This window comes from Aulonocara sp. 'chitande type north' Nkhata Bay, linkage group LG5 (genome assembly GCF_057382095.1).
Source record: "Aulonocara sp. 'chitande type north' Nkhata Bay isolate Kocher_YH1m ecotype deep benthic linkage group LG5, A_spYH_male_GT1.1, whole genome shotgun sequence".
In the NCBI taxonomy this organism is placed as follows: domain Eukaryota; kingdom Metazoa; phylum Chordata; class Actinopteri; order Cichliformes; family Cichlidae; genus Aulonocara; species Aulonocara sp. 'chitande type north' Nkhata Bay.
The window spans coordinates 40,096,745-40,118,943 of record NC_141348.1 but is presented as its reverse complement, the minus strand read 5'-3'; the positions used below and the strand labels follow the sequence as shown (position 1 = coordinate 40,118,943).

The 22,199-nt window shown below is 38.4% G+C and overlaps 4 protein-coding genes across 5 annotated transcripts in view; 1 reads left to right on the top strand and 3 right to left on the bottom strand.

Annotated features, from left to right (window-relative positions):
* Positions 1-507: 507 nt before the first annotated feature.
* On the bottom strand, positions 508-7,008 carry LOC147331296 (aurora kinase C-like). Its single transcript, XM_086293526.1, has 9 exons — positions 6,425-7,008; positions 5,919-5,984; positions 4,351-4,690; positions 4,222-4,264; positions 3,930-4,121; positions 1,751-1,889; positions 1,419-1,567; positions 1,115-1,289; positions 508-1,028 (listed from the first exon to the last, which is right to left on the bottom strand). The coding sequence occupies exons 2-9, from the start codon at positions 5,979-5,981 to the stop codon at positions 846-848; spliced, it is 1,284 nt and encodes a 427-aa protein (XP_086149652.1). The 5' UTR covers positions 5,982-5,984; positions 6,425-7,008; the 3' UTR covers positions 508-845.
* Positions 7,009-9,130: 2,122 nt separating this feature from the next.
* Positions 9,131-22,199, top strand: part of LOC147331293 (guanine nucleotide-binding protein G(s) subunit alpha-like) — a 56,190-nt gene continuing 43,121 nt past the window's right edge. The window contains exons 1-2 of one of the 2 annotated variants that reach the window (XM_086293521.1): positions 9,131-9,245; positions 9,761-9,870. In XM_086293521.1, coding sequence (XP_086149647.1) covers positions 9,798-9,870 — 73 coding nt within the window. In that variant the 5' untranslated portion in view covers positions 9,131-9,245; positions 9,761-9,797. The remainder of the gene's footprint in view (positions 9,246-9,760; positions 9,871-22,199) is intronic. The other variant, XM_086293522.1, reaches the window with a different exon arrangement.
* Positions 9,818-15,488, bottom strand: LOC147331295 (PRELI domain containing protein 3B-like). Its single transcript, XM_086293524.1, has 6 exons — positions 15,313-15,488; positions 14,036-14,204; positions 12,822-12,911; positions 12,028-12,098; positions 11,816-11,918; positions 9,818-11,417 (listed from the first exon to the last, which is right to left on the bottom strand). The coding sequence occupies exons 1-6, from the start codon at positions 15,342-15,344 to the stop codon at positions 11,301-11,303; spliced, it is 582 nt and encodes a 193-aa protein (XP_086149650.1). The 5' UTR covers positions 15,345-15,488; the 3' UTR covers positions 9,818-11,300.
* LOC147331294 (tubulin beta-6 chain) lies at positions 17,013-20,817 on the bottom strand. Its single transcript, XM_086293519.1, has 4 exons — positions 20,684-20,817; positions 19,239-19,347; positions 18,988-19,098; positions 17,013-18,516 (listed from the first exon to the last, which is right to left on the bottom strand). Exons 1-4 carry the CDS (start codon positions 20,738-20,740, stop codon positions 17,369-17,371), a joined length of 1,425 nt encoding a protein of 474 aa, XP_086149645.1. The 5' UTR covers positions 20,741-20,817; the 3' UTR covers positions 17,013-17,368.

Below are 22,199 nucleotides of genomic sequence, written 5' to 3'. Positions count from 1 at the left end.
AATTGCTTGCAGGCCCACTGAAGGCAGCATGTAGTAAAAAGTTGGTTGCTTATTGAGTAGAAAAGCTCTACAGACTGTGTCAGAGAATCCTAAATAAAAGTGTGAATTTCACAACAGGAAAGAACAAAACATCATGGTCAAGACAGGTCAGCAAACCTTTAACATGTTTTTCATATTTGGCACATGCAGTTTTAATCTGTGACTTATTGAAATTAAAGTCAATTCCACTTATTTAGGACTCACACACACTCCCTCAAAACAAATATCTAACCAATCCAGTTACCACAGACCCACAAGTCACACTTACATTACAAATAAATGAAACAGGAACTTTTCATAAATGACAAATTCTTCTACCAGCTCCCTGTGCAGCCTGGACACAGCTGGAGGTGTATGAAGTCGATGAGAGCGCCTCACTCAAACGTCAGTGTGAAGACAGGTTACTGAGTAAAATAACTGAGCCTGAAACACAAAAACTGTTAAATACACACTGGACAAATTCCAGAGTGAGAGTCTTTGATGATAATTTATTTTTCAATTTCAAGTAACGACGTTTTAGAAAAGCTCAGTAAAACTCTCATAATTCTGCAGACAGTAAAATATTTACAGGAAACAGAATGCCACAGAAAGAAAGTTCAGGTAAGACAGAAAACATTAAGTTTAAAAAAAAAAAAAAAAAAAGATAACAAATATAGCTAAGTGGCTCAAAATATTTGCAAACCAAAATACTGTTCCACCAAGTGGTTTTAAAGTCAGAGATAGAAGCAGATTTTCATACATCAGCTACACCCTCGTGTTTATCTTGTACAGTCTCCATCAGACGTGCGGTCGTACATAGAGACCAGTCACTGGCTGGGCTCTTCACTGTTTAAGGTTGTTGGCTTCTTGGTCGAGTACTCGACCACCCAGGGGTGGGACAGGACTCCCTGGATGGGCAGTCTGTGCATAGGGTTGTGCTTCAGCAGCCTGGCAACCAAGTCTTTAGCTCCAGCACTGATAGTGGCCTGTGGTGGGTAAGAGTACTCCACCTGGAGGTCAAAGACAGAAAATGGGAATAAATATTCAACTTTTGAGAGAAGCCGTAGAGCATTTCTGTACTGTGGTGGTGTCATACCCTTGAAATCCTGCGGTAGGTCTCCTCGTGGGTTTTTGCTTCAAATGGGGGTTTTCCAACCAGGAACTCGTAGCAAAGGACCCCGAGACTCCACAGGTCCACTTTCTCGTCATGAGTTTTCCCCTCAATCATCTCTGGAGGTAAGTAGTCCAGTGTCCCACACAGAGTGGACCTCCTGAAGAAAAGAGAAAAAAAAAATGTTTGTTCTCTTTAATGATATACAATTTCTTACCTGTGTAGGCTAAATCATTTCCATAGTTTCACCTTCAACATGATTAAAAGCGAAAAAGTTGCATGAACATACCTGGAGGACGGGGTGTGAACAGACCAGCCGAAATCCGCGATCTTGAGCTCCCCATTGGCCCCCAGTAACAGGTTCTCTGGTTTGATGTCCCTGTGGATCACCTTTTTGGTGTGGCAATAGTTGAGGGCATCTGCTAACTCCATGATGTACTAGAACAACACATTAAGCACACAAGTATTAAGCACACAACACGCATCACAGAAGAGATGCTTTAAGTGAACGTAAAACATCCTGGAAACAGGATTCTCTACAAATAAAGGGTAAAACTAGGGAAGCTCCTTAGATTATAGAACAACAAGAGTGCCGAAAAGGTCTTAACTCTGCACTCTTACCGTGGCGCTTATGTTCTCGGGAAAATGCCCACAGCGCTGGAGCTCGCTGTACAGCTCTCCCCTGGGTGCAAACTCCAGGATGAGGTACACACGAGAGGCATCGTGGAAGTAGCCATAGAGTCGCAGGATGTTCGGATGCCTGTAGGAAAATCAGGACCATTAGATATTTTGACAATCATCATTTCCAATATGTATGGACTCCCCAAACTAAACTGCTATTCATTACTATGGTAAGGGGTAATTTTACTGAAGGGAATGTGTAGTTGGCATATTTTAGTGCCATTTTTCTGTAAATGAATCCATGTGGTCATATTAAAAAAAAAAGTTGGGCATATGGAAGTCCACAGAGTCTCACACTCGCCGTCTGATGATCAGATTTGTTGAGATTCAGAAACCATAGCGTGCCTGTGACGTTCTCCATATCTGAAGTAAAAGCCAATCACTGAGGGAAAAGGTTTTAAACCTGACAGTGTTAACATTTAGATAAACGTGAAAACCCCACAGCATCTGAACATTTGTCTGACAGTGACATGAAGAAGAGTCTGATTTCCACAGATTAAAATAAATAAAAAATATATAATAATCAAAAAAATAAGTTATCATACTAACACAGGTCTTCCCAGCCGTACAGCAGGAGCATACCAACACAGCCAAACAGAACACAAACCACATTTACACACTTTCATATGTGATGAGCCACATTAAAGCGATGGACCCATTCATACAAGAGACAAAAGGCATTCACAGGTTAAACTCTAAAACCATACGCTGTTGCTCGTAAAGACTTAAAATCATCAATCAGCAACATAAAACCAAGCAGATATTAGTTATGGGCTAATAATGTTTACTTTGAGGTGTTCACCTCATCTGCCCACTTCTTCTGGGCTCACTTATTTGCATTTTTACCAGTCGTAAAAAAAATAAAAAAAAAATTCCTGCAATTGAGATTCAAACGACATTTTAATACTTTATTTTCCCAAATTTAAAATTTAAAGGTCTGAATATTTGAGCAAGAACCCCACAGACACATTTACAGTCATTACAATTACGAAGAAACTAATTCAATGCAGTTATATCTAATATGAACAATGAGCACAAGCCACAGATAATCTTCCATTTTGGAACAGACTTTATTATTTTTGACCCAAAACGAGTGTCTGAGCCCGTGCACAAACTCAGAAGCAGCATTTAAAGAGTTGGAGTCAGAAAGCTGTTTTTCCATAGACTTCTAAAGGACTTTTTGCAACCACATCCATCACAGTCTGCTGGCCTTCAGGAGTGCAGGGTTTGTAGGTACTTCTACATCTGCTTAATTTTTCTGACCTGGAATCTATGACTGTTTTATACCATTTGTATGAGACTCAAGACCAGGACTGGGCATCGTCACCAACATCTACAACTGATTCTATTCTGATTCGCAAGGTCCCGACTCCATTCAATTCAATTCAACTTAGAGTCAGAAATATTATAATCATTTATCTTTGATTCGTACTGTCCAAAGAATGCTCTAAAAATGGTAAATTAAAAATATTTCATTTCAAATTACTTGAAAATATCTCTGCAATTACAAACTCAGTGTAAATTATCTAGGCATAAAAACAAAGCTGACACCTGTGAAACTTCATCAGAAGTGCAAGCCTCACAGCTGATGCCTTTGTGTCAAAGTAGCTAATGATTAATCACAGAAAAATATGAAGGAGAATTTCCTGGCCTGGCTTTTTATAGCAGAAAGCCACTGCTGGCTGATTTTGTGGTGTGATTTTGTTGTGGTGGAAGCAAAACAGCCAAAGTAAGAGGGAACATATTAAAATATATTGGACCAGAAAATAGATTTTTTTAAAACTCACTCCTACTCAAGACAGTTTTGAAAAATCAGACAAGGATCCAAGATAATTTGAGTAGAATAATGCTGTTGTGCTGACTACCAAAGTCATTTTTGCTTACTTTCCCTACAACAATCAGTCACTTCAGTTTGACCCCATCTCTTTTCCCTCATCTGTAGCTCGCCTGCAGTGGGTCTATTCAATTTTCTCAATTCAATTTTATTTATATAGCGCCAAATCACAACAAAAGTCACCTCAAGGCGCTTTATATTGTCTACTCACCACAGTTTGAGAAACGCTAGTCTGGGGAGTAGTTAATTACAATTAACAGTAAAATATAATTCGACAGATGTTACCTGAGGTGAGACTGGATCTCCACTTCTCTCCTCAGCTGGTGCTCCACCCCAGCCTTCTCCAGCTGCTTTTTGAAGAGCACCTTCAGGGCCAGGATGAACTTAGTCTGTCGCTCCCTGGCGAGGTAGACATTCCCGAACTTCCCCTTTCCCAAAGGACGACCAATGTCAAAATTTTCCAGACTCCATCGTGTCCTGTGTGAGCAAACCAGCACACGGTTACAGCAAGAGCGACATAAACTTTAACCTGTCATAAAAGTATATGGATGAGACAAGGAACTACTCTTAAACGTACTTTGATGTAGAGGTTTGTGCATGATCGTTCTTGGCAGGTTTGTCTGGACAAAGAAAGAGGAGGATACATTTTAGCACCCAAAACACAGACACAAACACCATTGTTTTCCCAGTTTAGTATTACACTTACCCTGTGGCTTCTCTGGCTTTTGTGGTTCCAACTGGGGTTTGGTCAGGTTTGGTTTAGGAGCTTGTGTTTTCAGCTGCTTTTGCTGGGTGCTGGGTTTGAGCTGTGTTGCTGCATTTACATTCTGAGTAGCGGGGTTCACATTCTGATCAGCAGGGTGTGTCGACTTGACAGTAGCGGGCAGGTTTGACACTGGTTTCTGGTGACTCATAGGCCTCTGAACGCGCTGAGGTCCATTTGATACACCTAGAACTCGCTGATGCGGGGTTGGTGTGACTACAGCCTTCTGAATGGGCTGTGACTGCTGCAATACAGGAATCCGCTTGGGCCCATCACTGGTTGACTGCAAACAAACAAGATAAACAATAATAATAATTGAAAAAAGCTTCAAGCTTTTTACTTTTTTTTTAAAAGTATTATAAATTAGCTTTACCTTGAAAAAAAAAAATAAACCATCTATTCAACCTAGTCTCTCACTGAGCACATCCTGGACAGGTCGCTGGTGTGTCACATGGCTAACAGAGACGGAGACAACCATATGCTCTTGCCAACGTCCAATTTAAGGTCATCAATTCTGCTCATATTATCAAGATTAACAATGCTTTTTGTGGTGTAGTCAATATGGTCAGTTTAGTTTATTTATAAGCTCATTTAAAAAAAATAACTGCTGGCTACCATCCCGTACAACTGGACGGGTAAAATACATAGGTAATAAAAAGAAAATAGATTTTAAAAAGAAAAAATGAGAACATGAGTAAAGCAAGATTGAGAAAAAGTAATCCAATTAGAGTTAAAAGCCAATGATGAAAACAGGTTTTGAAAATGTCTAATGCTGGAGGGGTCCAGATGTGCAGATGCAGTTTGTTCCACTATTTAGGAGCAAAAACCCTGATCAGCTGTTTTAATCTAGGAGAACCTGCTAAGCAGATCTCAGTGATTTAATGGAAGTAGGCAAAGTTATATGGAAGCAAGAAGGTGCAAACGCATGCAATGCCTTAAAAATGATATGTGGTCTGTCTTGCACATGCCAGTTAAAAGTCAAGCTGCAGCATTTTGGACCAGTTGCAGTCAGGGTAATAGTGACAGACTGTCACCTGAAAAGTCAGGACTCTAAAAATCTGAAACTTTGAAATCTGTTTACCTTTGTGAGTTCCCTAATCTGAAGAAAAAAAAAACCCCCAAACAAACAAGTTTTAACAACAGCATTTATCTTTTACCTCAAAAGACAAGGTTATCTAAATTAACAAACACCAATTCTATTTTAATCAGTGGATCAATACTCCTATGATCACATACAAGTGCTTAGTTCTGGCCATGTTCATTTTCACCCATCCAGCTTTGTGGGTAAATTCTCTCTTAGGTCCGTTTTTGGTGATGCATATGCCGAGTCTCTATATACACTAGATCTTCTTAATAAGCCATATAGAAAAGTGTCCAAAGACACTGGTATGCTTGGAAGCGCAAATCTAATGCCATACACAGTAATCAAGGATATTTAGCAAAACAAAACAAGAAACAAAAACACACATTTAATAAAATTTTTAACCAGCCCCGGGTTTATGATGAGTTACCTTAATTTCAGGCCTTTGAAGTTTCGTGCCTTTTGGCATCTTGTGCATAGCAGTAGAGTCCATAATCTAATAAAGAAGTAAACGGAGACAGGTTTTATTCAAAGAAATTGTTAAAAACGTGATTGGAATTAAGAAAAACATGCAGTTTGTTTAACTCTTTAGTCTGTCACATTTCTTCTAGCTAAGGAGGTTGGAAGAGACGCTTTTCTTTTCAACCTCCTTAGACTACGATGACCGAGAACCTTCAAGACATTTCTTCTAGCTTAAAAAAAACCAAACAAACCCAATAACAATCCTGTTTGGATATAGACGCTCTTGTATTCATGTCTGAAATAACTGTTTAAAAATGTATATACAATTTACAATGTTTATTCTGTCAGGAAGATTAACAGTAGCCATCATCGTCACGTTGTTGCCGATCAGGTAAAGTTAAATTAGCATCCACACCATAACACCACGTTAAACATCACCTTTTTGCAACAAGCTAGTTGTATAAAACCACTTACCTAAATATATTATTGCAATGACCCGATTCAGCGCTAAACGATAATTTTTCTAGAACATAAACAGGTCGAAAACAGCTCCAAGGGAGGCTAGCTAACAGCTACATCGGCCAGTAGACCACAGCTGGCGTTTGTGGCTCGCTACAAACATAAGGACTATCCACGAAGACGTTACGACGAGTCTACCTTAGTATCACTTCTTTTTTCTGAAAAATACTACATGAGTGCTAATAAAACAATAAAGTCGAAACACAAAGCTGTAGCAGTACAGAGACTGACTGAGATTGGCTAACTCTCCGAACACTGCTCGTTTAATTTCAAACGGCCCTCGGTTTAAAACCTTTAAATACAACACAGGCTGCTATTGGCTGAGGGAATGCTCAGTACTCACTCTCCATTGGCTGAGGCTATCGCGGCGGCCGGTGGAGAGTGACGTACTAACGTCGAAGTGAATCTTCCAAAACACTAGGGGGCAGTCCACAGACACTGTCAGTACAGGAACTCTTCCATACCACATGCTATTACACTTAATGATTTTATTATTACTTCAGCTGCTTGAAAAAAAAGTTTCTTCCCAAATATAAACTCAGAAAAACAAGAGTTAATCATAGTTTCATAGTATTTTCTTTCTTTTTATTACTATCAATGATATCGCTTTTGAAATCTATTTAAATTTATTATTTTTGATTCCCAGTAGATCAGAAATTACAAAACGCATTTATTTGTCTTTATATTATTATAATTATTATTGGACGACTTTCTTTAAAAAGAAAAAAAGTTAAATCAGCAACAAATATAAGGAATAAATGCAATGCTTAAGTAAATAAAAAATGCAAATTACATAATCAACTGCAAATTATAAAGCGAGTTTAGAGCCCTCCTTTTATTTGTTTGTGTTGTCTAAATAACACAAACAAATAAAGCCTTTTATTTATTTTATGTTTCTTTTTGTTTTTGCTAGTTTTAAAACTTTGGCTGGAAAATGTAAGAAAAACAACTTCTGACCCCCTCACAGATAATTATTACACAAACTAAAGGCTTATATAACCGAAAGGCTTATATAACCGAACAGCAAATGATTTATTAGAAAACTACGTGGAATTTTTTTTAATTACATGTCTTCAAACCTTTGCTAAGATGTGTATTACTAATATATGAGAAACTACATCCAGGGAGAAATAAACATTAATTAAGTGATTTCCTTTGCAAGATATCTTTGGGCATCTCTTGGTGGGTAATTAATCTAATTACGTGGTGATGAATCCAGTTTTATCAGTACCGTAGGGTCAGATATATCCAGCAAAACAGGCTTCCAAGAGATTCAGAATAATCATAGGATACTGTTATGATTTTTGTGGATTAAGAAAAGAACTTATATCCCATTTGTGGTGTTTTATTGAATTGTGCTAATGACTCAGACACAGACGATAAGGACATTTTCTCTGTTTTCAAAGATACTATGAGAATTTTATGTTGTGCAAGGGCAGCTTACATTCTTCAATATCACTGTTGCACTTCAGTGACCATTAACTATCTAACCATTAGCAGCTAACTGGCCAGAAAATGTATTGAAAGAAATCTCATTATGTCCCTGGAAGTATATGTAAATAAGAGAGCAGGGGCATGCAGATGTGATGGGTGTGAGGTTAGATCAGCCGAGGTTAAATATGATTTATTGCAGTAATCGGGGCTGCAAGACAAGTGACACCAAAGTGCACCATGCACCTGCAGTGGTGATGCCATTTTTGGTGTGCATCACCTTTTGTAAGGATAACACTGAGAATAAACTGTTTATTCCGTTTGAACTGAAGAGCTTTTTATATGCTATTTATGTATTTATATGCTTAATTAGAATAAAAAGTAATACATTATAAAAGAAGAACAACTACAAGAAAACAATGTATACTGAAAAATAATATGTAAAAATCTATCAAAAAAATTGCACCATGTTGAGAAAAAAATACTAAAAACGTAATAAAACAGTACTTAATTAAACAATTTCAGTGACTTGCATACGTTTCCATTCACACTGTTCAAACTGGTTTGGTATAAAAATGTGTGTATGATGGTGTAAAACTGTTCCTTAGAACAGTATTTCTCAAACCACATGAGTGTGTGACCCATAGCCAAGGGGAGCTCAAGTAATTTTTGAAAATTTCAACACCTGTAAGAGATCTCAGCTAAGTTTGAGAGCAGGTGTTCTGGGAATCCATCCTACCTGGCAAACCATAAGGCCCATGCTTCTTTGAAGTGTATTTGCTTTTTTATTATTGTGTACTTTTTCCATACCAGATATACAGTGTTGGAAGGGGAGTAACGGAATACATGTACCGCCGTTACGTATTTAAAATACAAAATATGAGTAACTGTATTCCGTTACAGTTACCGTTTAAAAAGGTGGTATTTAGAATACAGATACTGTGTTGAAATAAATGGATTACACGGTGGTATTTGCCTGATTCATATTGTCACGGGTCAGGACGGTTTTGTTTGACAGCTATGTTCTGTTGTTCCAGCGTTATGGTGGCAGCGTTACGGTTGCCATGGTTACAGGGTGTCGCTCTCTCTGCGACTGTGTGTTTCCTGGGTGAGAGAGCGCCTTTTTGTTGTTGTTGTTGTGCTAAGCTGAATGCTACAGAATGTAGCCTCATGGGCAGTGTAGTCCGTGCTGCGGGGAGAATGGACTGCCATATCCGTTATGTGTCTGTGAGCGCGAGGAGGGAGAAAAAAAGTGCGAGCTGTCACCGAGCAGAAACGGGAGCTGGAAGCATGTTAATATAATAATAACCACTGCAGCCAAGAAGAGTGCCTGATGAGCCCAGTTGTAAGTAAGCGATTAAGACTCGACTGTACACTGTGTTCGTGTTTTCCTCTGAAACAATAAGTTCCTTGGAGCAGCCTTTCTCGGTCTCTCGCTAGCAAACCTGACCCAGACAACAAAGTAAAGCTAGTTTTCGGCTATGAGCCGCGGACCTTCAGTAATAGTAATAAATCACATTCATGTAGTTATAAGCAGCATGATAATATATTAAGTAATCCAAAGTATTCAGAATGCGTTACTCACGGAATACGTTACAAAATACATTTTGGGGCATGTATTCTGTAATGGAATACATTTTAAAAGTAACCTTCCCAACACTGCAGATATGTAACACAGCTGCTCATACACTGGTTCAAAATAAATAAGTCTGACTTGGGGTTCAGTATTTTTAAAATTTCAATAGTCCTGTAGAAATATGTCACCCAAAATATATAAAATATGAATCATTTCCTCTTCCACAAACATTTTAAATAATTCTTTTTAATTAGCATCATTTCATTTCCTTCATTTTTTCCCAGAAATTGTAACTGTGACATTTGTCCACTACGTGGCAGCATGTGGCGCCTGCATGATGAAGTCAGAACTTCAATCATCCTGTCAAATGTGCAGCGTTTCCCGTTTATGTCAGGTAACTCCCTCTGTGTTTAAAATATACAACCATTGCCTCCAGCAAGAAACCAGAAAACAAGAAAGAATATCTGACAAAAGCTCTTAAATAAAAAGGGTTCAAATATTTTATTCACACATTCTGCATTTGGTGAGAATCTTTTACACAATAACCCATTCAGAAAACAAAAATTATTACGTGAACATGTTGTTTTCCTTTAAAAATCAACCAAACTCATAGTTTGCTCTTCCAAATTGTTCTTTTTCCAAAAATAAATATCCCTGACATAGATAAAAAATATTTATAAATATGTTATAGACAGAAAGTTGTGCGTTTACCATCGCCACACAGATTCCCACTATGAGACTATCTCAAACACAGAGTATCCACTGAAACAGTTTTATCAAAAAGCTTGCTTAGCACATGTAGCAGCTTTTACTGGTAATAATTGTGAAGCTTTCGGCCCCGGCATTCAGTGATCATGCTTACAGGATTATGCACGTGCTGATAAAACTACTTCAGTTGAAACGACCTCATGTTTAGTATGTAAAAAGAAGTCTGACCCTTGTTTCTACACAGTAAACAGATTCATGTTTATGTTACATTAAAGCAGCATTTGAGAAGGTCTACTATACCTTTTTAAAAGTATAAATATGGCAAGTACTTTGATCCCTTCATTTCACTTAAATACCTCAATGACATAAGTTATTACATTACATCAGTACAGTTTAGTATCAGGCTTGCATTCGTACCTAGTACAGTCTGTTGTTGTAACTGAGGTCCCATACGAAAACACTGTTGAGGTGGCTCTCTTACACAAATAAACCTTACTGTGGTCACTGTGGATAACCCAAACCGTTTAATCTGACCTGCTTGCATGCATTTGTGACATTCAGTGCGCTTGACATGCCGCCTCCATGGCTAATATCAGCCATCATTTCTCAGTGTACGCATTTGTTACAGTCACTCCTATACGTCTCACCATGACCTGTTTTTCTGCTGTAAACGTGAAGCTCGGACCAGAGACGATATGCTGGCATTCTGACACATTTCTGCCAGATGAATACACACCTGGAGAAGGCATTTGTAAAGACAAACAGCAGCGTCTGCATTGGCACATTTCTTGTGTTTCCAGTCCTTCCACATTGCACCTTTTTTCAAAGACACAAATGGCAGTAGTGTTTAAATGTCCCTGAGTGAGCCACCAACTTTTCAGCGCCCTATCAAAGCAGTCCCGCCAGGCCGCATCACTAGAAACCACTCAGACCTCCTTTAGGCAGCAGTCTCCGGCTTAGAATATAACTGGTAAAAGTACACAACATGCCAAATTGTACCCTTAAATAATACAAAAATCCCCAAAGCACCAAACAGGACCAGAGTATCATAGAAGGAGGCTGGCTGTTCTGCTGTGCAGTCCAATCTGAAACTTAGCTGAACACCAGAGTTGGGTGTCATTTCTCTGTGACTGCAGCAGCCATCGGGGTGCGTATGGTCCCACGTGCTGTGGCTGCCAGCTCCTCGATTTCTGTATTCAGTCGCCTGATAACCCACTCCACGGCCTCACGGCCCTGTTCGAGAACAAAGTGAAATGTTAGTTCACGGGAAAATGAGTTGCATCAAGTAGAATACAAGAACAGAAGAGACGGCGTGCCTGAAACACGTAAACCCACTTCATGCAGCGACTGGTCTGGAGAGAACGTTAAACTGTTGACTAGTCATCTCGTAGTTTTTAAAGATTTTTCCACACAAGTACTTTTGGACGTACAAGTGAAATGCCACAAACCTGCTGCTACTGCCCCAGCATAACAGTTATCATCTCCCTTCTTTTCTTGCGATTTGCAATGGCTATAAACACTTCTGCCTATATGTAATTACAGCTAGGTTTTAGTTATTTAACCAACACTAGTCACATGCAAAACTACTTAAAACTTTACCAATCTCAGTACAGTTTGAAGGAACCTCTTACCTTTCCAGCATTAGTAGAGATGGTGCTGGCCATAACTCCCTCCAGGTAGCTGCTGAGACTGACCCCTTTCACAGAGATGATAGCCTCCTGGGTCAATATTGTTCTAAAAAAATCGTGAAATCAAAGTTATGGTGTGCATTGAACAATCTGACACTTCAAGCTCAGAGTGTTTATAACACATGTTACATCAGTGTAACAGTGTTAAAACTTACTTTTCTGGATCTTCAGGGTGTGGTTTATATGTTAATTTTTCATCCACAGATACCATGTTTGTGAATGTGATCTGGAGAGAGGGAAATGCAAATTGTGAGATTATGGAGAGATCATGCCTTACAGCAATAGGACAATAACCATAAGTCAATTGTTAAAACACCAGAAAAGGCATTAACAAAAAGAAAAAAAGAAAGAACTCAAATTCTTCCATTATTGCAGGTGCGGTGAAGCAAGTTCACAACAGACTAGTTACAAATCAGAATACTTATTAATCCATTAAAAAAAATTATGTGCAGATTATATGGTGTCTCCAAGACAATAAGAACAGTAAGAGACTGAACTAAATCAAAAACGTATCAGACTTGAAGATTTTCATGCTCTTAACGAGTTGATTGAATCACAAAGTTGAAGTTCTTTTTTAGTTCCAAAATACTCTACATGTGCCTCTAAAGTTAAAATGCACTCTGCTAAGAAGTGACTTCTCACGCAGTTTAACAAGTTGGACTTGATTCCAGGATTAAGTCACAGAAACTCTTCAGATGTGTGCATGTCAAACAGGTCTCATAAGAACATGTAAGAAAAATTCTCCCATTCTTAGCAGTCAGAAATGAAATCAGATTTGCTCCTGCTTGCCAGCATCATGGTCTATATTCAGCTGGCAGCACAACGAGGTACGACTGTAAAAGTGTGCTTTGATCCGTGCTCGGTAATCTGGTTTTTCACCCACTGTGAGCCAAAAAACAGGAGGTGTTTATACAATATTTGTAATTTTTTAAAACTTTTTAGTACTCACATTTGAAGACTGAAGTTCAAAAGTCTGCTCTTTGGGATCAATAACTGATTGTTCCTGAACATAAGTGTATGTTCGTGCGTTACCAACGAGCTGAGGACAAAGAGAGAGATACATTTTACACAAACCTTAAAAGATATTTCAGAAATGGAGCAGATAATTCAAAGATAATTCAAAAAAGTGAGGTTAGAAATCATAATTGACCTTCTAATGACTCTAAAGTTCATGTGAAGAAGTGTTACTTAATCTGTGTTTTAAGTAGAAACATGAAGGCTGCAGCTGAGTAAACACTTTGTGTTTTCACTAAATTACTACTTCCATGGATTACTTCCAAAAGAGGCTTTTTGATACCACGACACCTTAATGCGAGTTAAATTATCACATGGTGCAAATGTTAACTTCTTGTAACTCATATGCCATATTTTCCAGAGTACAAGAGGCAAAATAGACTGCAGTAAGAAAAGGCTGATTCCACTTGCTTGAGCTTCAAATTGATGATTTAGTTTGCCACAACTACAACTCTCCTAGGAGACCTTTGTCACAGGGCATTATCCATAAGATGGATCTAGTTCATACGCAGAGACTGAGGCAATCTGATTAAAGATTACATTAATACACTATCAATCACCGGGTCATAGTCTGTCCTTGGAATTACAGAGGCTAGTCATAGATGTAGTGAGTGAGCATTCCTTCACCCGAAGAAATCCAAGCAAAGGTCAGTGCTGACGAACAGCACCTGATTTCCTAATATTTAAACAGTTAAACAGTATGTAGCATATCAGCTTTCTGCAGTCTTATCATTACTGGCTTCAAAAAGTGAGGGTCAGAAGGAAAAGTTCAATGACATGACAGATATTCAGAGGCTTCCGTCACTGCTCCGATTCAGGAGACTGCTAGTTTTAACTGGGCTGACATACAAAGACGGAAAGTTACATCACATGGCGTAAAGGGTTACATCTGAGCAATGACAGAAATGTCACTACGGTGTCCTGTACAGCACGAGTCATGGCACGCAGCCATGAACCCGCCTGGGCAGACAGGTCAGCTGTTGCTACTATTCCTGGACAGAAATAGCCTGATAACCTGTTAGGTTATTGCTGCACTTGTTGAACGGAAAGCCTTAACCTCTCACCATTGCCACGCTTCTATCTGCTTTTTCTATCATTTGATAAGATTGTGCGTTTGTCAGTGATGCACAGCTGGGTTTTGATACTCACAGATTTCACTATAGATGGAAGCCCCCACTCTGTGCTGAGCAGTCTTTTACTGTGGAGGCATCCTTGTGTGTCAATTTTTCTGTCCAGAACATCCACCCCAACCACACTGGGGTTCATGGGGTTTGGGTACTTCTGCATAGCAGCTTTAATCACCATCTCCCAAGGGTGGCTGTTGAAGCAAAGAAAAATATTAATATTGTAACAAATAAAAACTGCCAAATACACATTTTTATGTCTTATACATTATATTTACACAAACTGAATACAGAGCTAAAATAATTCTTTATAAATCACCATTTTATGTTGGCTATCAACATTAAATCCAATATCAGCACTCATTTTATCTCACATCTATTAATTTATTCTCTTTCCTTTGTATAATATCTCAAACTAGTCCTTTGCGTTACATTTTGGTAGCTATTCTATTTCATTTAAGCAATTTGTGTCATGTTTTTCTTCTTTTTTGGCTGTATGAATATATTTTCCAACACTGCTAAAGCGAGTTTGCTAACAATACACACATTTAACAATTAAATGACTAGTGAATTAACCACTACTTAGTAACAAAAAAATGTTTTGTTATGTGATCATTTAAAAAAAAAAAAAAGATTCGAACTTGTGTTTAAAGCATTTAATGTGTCAAAATATTTTAATGAGTCTAAACAATTTCCCACTTTCCAATTTTTCAAAATATCCATCCAAAGTTAGTTAAGTAGATATATAATGTTTGAACAAAACATCAGTAAAGAGCGCTCATTGAGTAAAAATGTTGTTTTGAGTGGTTGCCATGCACTGGCCCGTTGCGTAGTGACGCACACGGAGATGTAGGGGAAAGGTTACGCACCAAGGGCTTGACCTGGCTGGCTGATTATGCAATGACAAAAGCATCTGTAACCAGAAACCGGCAGTTCCGCACACACCATGGCTATGTTAATACTTTTACAATCACCTATGAACTTGCGTGACTTCTTTTAAGCATTACATTGTTTTTAAAATTACACACAGACTGACAACGAATAGAATACGTCTGGTACTTCTCCTTAGCATGTCATTTTAGCATACAAGCTAGCGACAGTAAAGTTATACCGTAGACAGGTTATATTTCACTTACATAGTCCGTTAGTTATAGTTAGGAACATCGTCTGGTTACAGTTTTGTGTTATAAACCCTACGTGTGTTGTTCAGCGGATTAAAACTAGCGTTACTTAAGTGCTGAACCACACACCGAGCTCCTGCAGGCCGGACATAAAAACGCTTTGCAGGGGTAATTTACTCACTTGAATATGTGCTCTGAGGTCCAGATCTTCATGGTTTAGGTAGCTGATCGCTGCTGGTGAAAGGGGGGTAATTTAAAGAGCCGGTAGACTGGCACAGACGCACTGACAGACCGGGGTGAACCACGTTCAAAGACAACCGCATGTCTCCTCCCTTCATACCAGAGCAAGTCACGGGTGCGTGACGCACTTCCGCTACTGTGGCACATGCCGTACAAGTCCGCTGACCCTGGAATAGAAGGATAAGAAATAGTTTATCGTAAATGTCCATGGACAATTCACTTAACCGATGTAACAAAAGCGTGATTATAACATATCACCTTAAGTATGCATAATACGTTTTTTCCCATCAGGCTTGGCAGGCTCTGTGAATATCGCCCTTGTCTGTTACACAACTCAGCTGAAGGTTAAGACCTACTCAGCTGATGCAACAGGACGGAGTCACAGATCAAATCTTCATGTAATGGTCCAGCACTTGGTTATAAGTGTGCAGGCTCTGTAGATCCCGAGTCTTTATTACGTTCTTAATTTTCTCTGCGCAATTATGAAGTGACAGACTTGTTTTACTGAGTGAAAACAGGATTTATTTTCACTTTCCCCCCCTTTTGCTCAGTTTTCAGTTAGGTTTAGTTTAGTTTATATAGCAAAAAAAAGTTACCCCCACCCCTCAAAAAACAAATCTTTATTGACAGATCTTTAAAAAAATTGTTTTAATATATATACAACTGTGGGCGGTATTTTTCAGGAGCAATATTTTAGAAAATTTGCAATATGCGTTACAAAGAAAACAGCAATACTCACATTTCCTTTAAAAAATATATTTTAGTTTTTTTGTGTGCAGTGTTTTTTCAGTCAAGTTTTGCTTCTTCAAAAGTGTTCTTTGAAAGTGTTTTGTCATACCTAGTTCTGGCTCAGAGTAACAACCTTGGGGTAAATGGTCGTCCTTGTCAATGGGAAGATGAGCTACTGGACGAGTTTGGGAACTGCTAGTACTGTGAGTGCTGTGTCAAGTAAAAACTGGTGTCCTTATCTCTTCCAGTGCAAGACAGTTCCAAGTAATTTTTTCAAGCTGAGTGTGATATCTTGTGGTTAATTACATAATTATTCAATAAAATTACAATAAATGTTAATGCTGCTGGACAGGATTATGTGAAATAAAGTTATTTTTTTAACATTTACATAGCTTTTGAGTTATTACTGAATACTCAAACTATTGAGAATGAGAAGTAATATCTCTCTTTAGTCAGTCCTTTTCTTTTTTGAGTGATATTAACCCTGCTTGCTTTTTGGTAAACATGACAGCTGTTTTTCCTTCCTAGCTTTGTTGCTACATTGTAGAATTTGTCCTCTGTGGGGCAATACTGCACTTGTCACCATAACCTATACCCCCGTGTGATTTACAGGCTTTTCTTTAATCCCAGTGCAGTGTGGCTTTATTGCGGTTGAACTTGGACATCTTGGCAGCATGTGTACTTATCTCAGAGTGCAGCTAGTTTGTTCGAGTTATGAGTAATCTCTATACCCCAGGCTCGTGAAAGTGGGAGGAAACTGTGCGACAGCCTTAGCCGGTATCAGTGTCAGTGTGCTGTCAGAGGAACGTCCATCAGTAGAGCTGAGTTTAGTCCAGTTTAGCTTAAAATTGTGTCACTGAATTAAAAGTAAAAATATGGTTTTCCTTTTTCATTGTTGGAACAAAATTTCACTCTTGTTTTACTGTTTTTAATTGCTATCACAACTTATGCAAAATGCAAACGATACTGGTCAAGCAGTGTAAAGGTGACACTTCATGTTTAAAGCTGATGGATATATATTGCTGCCAAAACATTACTTTTCATATATACATGCAAAAATAGTATTTAACAAATTTACTGTGAAATTAAAAAAAAATTGAAAACGCACATTCAAGCACATGATCAGTTTAAGAATACAAAGCAGACAATCACCATTATTGTTGCAAATATGTTGCAGCACCTTTTATCACTTACACCAACAACAGATGCGACAAACTACAGAGTAAGAGTTCATTTTAATACCAATATTCCAACATTTCTTCTATCTTCTACTCATCTTTGGCTTCTTTGCTCATTTCAGTCACTGTTTCCAACGTAACCTCCACCTTAGACTGTGCCTTTCTTGTTGCTGATGGTGAGGGTCCTTCCTCCTCTTCTTCCTCTTCTGGTTCCCAATCTAGATCAGCAGTGGCATCTTGGTACTGCTGGTACTCTGAGACCAGATCATTGAGGTTGCTCTCTGCCTCCGTAAACTCCAATTCATCCATACCTTCCCCCGTATACCAGTGGAGAAACGCCTTCCGTCTGAACATCATGACGAACTGCTCGCCCACTCTTCGAAACACTTCCTGAATGGCTGTGTTGTTGCCAATGAACGTGGAGGCCATTCTGAGGCCTCTAGGTGGGATGTCACACACGGCGACCTTCACGTTATGGGGGATCCAATCCACAAAGTAGTTGCTGTTTTTCTGCTGGATGGCAAGCATTTGCTCATCCACTTCTTTGGTGGACATCCTACCACGGAAGACGCCAGCGACCGTGAGGTAGCGGCCTCTCCTCGGGTCGCACGCTGTCATCATGTTGCGGGCGTCAAACATCTGCTGGGTGAGCTCCGGTACAGTGAGAGCTCTGTACTGTTGGCTGCCACGTGGCGTCAGAGGGGCAAAGCCTGGCATGAAGAAATGAAGGCGAGGGAAGGGCACCATGTTGACGGCGAGCTTCCTCAAGTCGGCGTTGAGCTGTCCAGGGAATCTCAGAGAAGTCGTGACCCCGCTCATGGTCATGGAAACCAAGTGGTTGAGGTCCCCGTAAGTCGGCGTGGTCAGTTTTAACGTGCGGAAACAGATGTCATAGAGGGCCTCGTTGTCAATGCAGAAGGTCTCGTCAGTGTTCTCCAGAAGTTGGTGGACTGACAGCGTAGCGTTGTAGGGCTCCACCACCGTGTCAGAGACTTTAGGCGACGGCATGACACTGAAGCTGTTCATGATGCGGTCGGGGTACTCCTCACGGATTTTGTTGATGATGAGGGTTCCCATTCCAGAACCAGTGCCGCCCCCGAGTGAGTGAACCAGCTGGAATCCCTGCAGGCAGTCGCAGCTTTCACTCTCGTGCCTCACCCTGTCGATCACCTGCTCCACCAGCTCTGCGCCCTCTGTATAGTGGCCTTTTGCCCAGTTGTTCCCAGCTCCTGAGTTTCCTGTAATGCCAGAATAAATGTATGTAGGTCAAGGATACTGATAACATGCATCACAATTTTAAAAAGAAAAGAAATTGTGACATTTTTCAGTTCTAGGGCAGTAAATGTATCAACTTTTCACAGGTTAAATGCTTAGCACAGCTATTTTGCAATAATTTTTTATCAGTTTTACCAGTTTTACTTTCTGAAATTCAATAAGTCAAATTCAGTTGGGTTTTTTTTTTTTTAATAAAGCCAAGATGGAAACCTTATTATTTTCTTACTGCAAGGCTAATATTATAAAAATAATATAGCATTTACACTGTACAACTCTATCCAAGAGCTTTCTAAATCCAAAGCACAACATGTAGTGTATAATATAGTAAACTGCATATAGCCTCCTTTCTCAAAAAGTCATGAAAATCAAAAGCAGTGAAATGTGAGACAGAAAGTTTCAGAGTTTCAGAGTTTGCATATTATTGATTATCTCACCATGGATGAAGTTGTCTGGTCTAAAAAGGGCCCCAATGCGGCTTCCTCTTACACTGTCCATGGTGCCAGGCTCCAGGTCCACCAGTAGGGCCCTGGGGACATATTTACCACCTGCAAACACAGTTGAAGTTTTAAAAAAGACTTAATAAATTTTAATATTGTTTATTTGTAAATTTGTAAACAGCTGGAATTTATAAATAAAAATTTGAAATTTATCAAGCCAGATAAAGCAGCTCAAGTTAATAACGCACCGTGCGCCTCGTTGAAGTAGACGTTGACCCTCTCCAGTTGGATGTTGCTGTCTCCTTCATAAATGCCTGTTGCGTTGATCCCATGTTCTTCACTTATCACTTCCCAAAACTGCCAAGAAATAAAAGCATCAGTATAACATAAGCAGAAGCAAAAATGTTTGCAGATGCAGAAAATTAATACTTCATTTAACACTTTTGATGTTAAGGTCTTTAAATGGTTTCTTTAAAAATATATTTTGATCACTGTTTGCAGTATTTACAACCCTAATGACCATTAAAACAAAAAGGTGTAGGCTAAAATATCAGGCTGTTAAATCTACTGTTTTTTTCTAAATAACAAGAAATTTATAACATCTCACCAAATTAATAGATAATAAAAAAAATGAAAACCATACATCAGCACTAAAGTTGGTTACCACATTACTTTTAAACATTTATTTTACATTTTCATATTGAATGTTCCACCAGTTAATCCCTCAATATTTGTCCGGACCCCTACTTTTCCGCCCTGAGTTCAAACTGTTACTCTCTAATTTCAAACAGCCTCTGAATACACTTTAGATTTAGATTATTTTGTGCTTTGTGTTTTGTGAGTATAGCATTAAGATTAATAAAAAAATTTAGGGTGTGTAGTTTAACAAATAAGGAAGTGGTTGGTTCATTTATGATTTTTAAAGCTTTCTTCTGTTGCATGTAAATTGGATTAAACTGGAGTTTATTTACACACACGATGTGCAGAATTTGCTATTGGACATAAAATTAGATTTTTTTTAAAAATTGTCTCAACTGCAAAAATCAACAAGTTTGTTTAACTTCCCACGTATGCAATATATTCGAAATGACTTTAATTAAGTTGCGCTGACTGCTACAATAATTGACTTTATCTTTTAACATTTTTTTAGTTTTACGTATTAGACACATCAGGTTGTACAAATGGAAATCTTTACATAAACAATACAGAATTAATAACAGATTCCTCAAGCTCAGATCTCGAGTTGTACAAATGGTAAAGTTATTTAAAGTCAGCATCTTGAGTCAACTTTAAAAGTATCTAAAAGTGTTATGTTTTCAGCTTTATTATCTTGTAGTTTCACTCTCTTTTTTGTGTCAGCGACGATAAAAATGTCACACCCAGTGCTCGCACTGCAGTTCTCATTTTAGCTCTTATCTTTAGCCTGAATGCCTGACAGGGAACACCCTGTGTCACTCAAAACTGTTTTTGATATGCAAAGAAAAATTGCATGTGACAATATACACCGAAATAGAAAAAAGCAAAATAATGCGGCCAGTAAAGAAAAGTATTTTCTGTCATTTTATCTCAACCACAATTAGAGTAAAAAGTGGTTTATAGTCAAACTGACACATCTTTAAATAATCTTTTTAAGAATTACATAGGAAGTTTTAACGATGCTAATGCATTTGTCTATATATTTTATTTATTTTACCTTTGAGCCGATCTGGTTGCCACACTGTCCAATTTGCAGATGTACAATTTCACGCATGATGGTCGGGCTACAGTACGCAGAACAGCTGGTGGTCTGTGATAGTCTTCAGTCCTCCTGTCAGCTTTTATAGTACAAGAAATGATGTCACCAGCAGTGTCGGGGAGTCACCCCTGCTGATAATATGTGAGAGACCCATGATACACAATGGAAACTGTGCACAGAATAGCAGCGTTTACCATTCATTGTTTATGCTTCCATTAGTAAGTAGACATAGCATGTCTGCTTTAGATTTGTTTTTATATCTGTATGTTTCACATATGCAAATATAAATAGCTAATTATGAAAAAGGCATGGCATATTTCCTTTTGTATAAAACTTTGTAGACTTGCAAAACACCTCTACACTGAAAAAAGGCCAAGTTGGATTTATTTATTTCAATAGTGGACATTGGCAGAAACTTAAACAACTGAGTTAAATCAACACAACTTATTCATATTCAATAAACCTGTGCATTTTGTGTTGATAAAAGGCAATTGAAACATGTTTAGATGAAGTAAGGTGAGCTCTTGGAATATTTTAATACTTTGCAATATTGTCGTACTAATGCAAAACACGACATTTTATTGGATATAAAAAGAACATCTGAGCTGTGCAGCTGGGCAAAAGAAGGAAGGAAGTGAACCAGAAATTAATGGAAGCTGATGTGTTTCTCTGGTCAGCGTCAGATAACACTCAATAAGCATGCTCGTTTATATATAAGAAGAAAATAATGTTAACACTGTAGATACATCTGTTTGCAGTGAATGTTATATGTGTGAGAGATGCTACCATCTAGAGGATTTATGTAAGTATAACATGATATAACTGAATAAAGTTATGTCACCCAAATGCAAATGTGGGTGACAAATTGGTTTAAACAGAATTAAACCATCATTATTGTTACTATAGTTGAGAGAAGTGATTTAGAGATAACAAAAAGGACAAATGTTATTCTCCTGTCATAGCTTTTAACTTACTTTATTAGTTAGTGTGCACAGAAAATATCATAATTATTTAAGTGTAAGTTTTCTCCTTGACTGTACCTTCAGTACAGGTCAGCATAAGGACAAAGGCTCTATTGCTCACACCTACAGAAATGCCACATATGGTCAAATCATTTGCGTTTGTTGAGATTTTTACTGTCATAGTTCATGCTACCACCCACTTTGACAGTTAGCAGATGACTGTACAAAGTTCCTGTCAGTATACTGGCAAAACCTTATAAGCGAAGTGCACGTGGTTTGCGACGACAAAAACGCCGTTGAACTGAGAAAAGTTTTGTTTACAGAGATTTTGCATTTATATTGCTTCTGAAATTGAAGTTATTAGTCTTTTTTCACTCGTCTGTGGGCATTCATTAGTGAGCCACAGCAGCATTTAGTTGTCATTGATGACCTTTATGTGTTTTGCCCTGAGCTTGTTTCTCTTGCTGTTTGACACATTTATGGAGGGAGGTGTGTGTGTGTGTGTGTGTGTT

Coding starts and splice junctions, on each gene's coding strand:
- LOC147331296 (XM_086293526.1), bottom strand. CDS start 5,981: ATGGACTCTACTGCTATGCACAAGATGCCAAAAGGCACGAAACTTCAA. Junction 4,691..5,918: donor TTCAAAGGCCTGAAATTAAG/GTAACTCATCAT, acceptor GTTTGTTTGCAG/TCAACCAGTGATGGGCCCAA. Junction 1,290..1,418: donor GTTCACACCCCGTCCTCCAG/GTATGTTCATGC, acceptor TCTTTTCTTCAG/GAGGTCCACTCTGTGTGGGA.
- LOC147331295 (XM_086293524.1), bottom strand. CDS start 15,344: ATGAAGATCTGGACCTCAGAGCACATATTCAA. Junction 14,205..15,312: donor ACCTCAGAGCACATATTCAA/GTGAGTAAATTA, acceptor TTGCTTCAACAG/CCACCCTTGGGAGATGGTGA. Junction 12,099..12,821: donor TTGAACTTCAGTCTTCAAAT/GTGAGTACTAAA, acceptor CCCTCTCTCCAG/ATCACATTCACAAACATGGT.
- LOC147331294 (XM_086293519.1), bottom strand. CDS start 20,740: ATGCGTGAAATTGTACATCTGCAAATTGGACAGTGTGGCAACCAGATC. Junction 19,348..20,683: donor GCAACCAGATCGGCTCAAAG/GTAAAATAAATA, acceptor ATTTCTTGGCAG/TTTTGGGAAGTGATAAGTGA. Junction 19,099..19,238: donor CTACTTCAACGAGGCGCACG/GTGCGTTATTAA, acceptor CTGTGTTTGCAG/GTGGTAAATATGTCCCCAGG.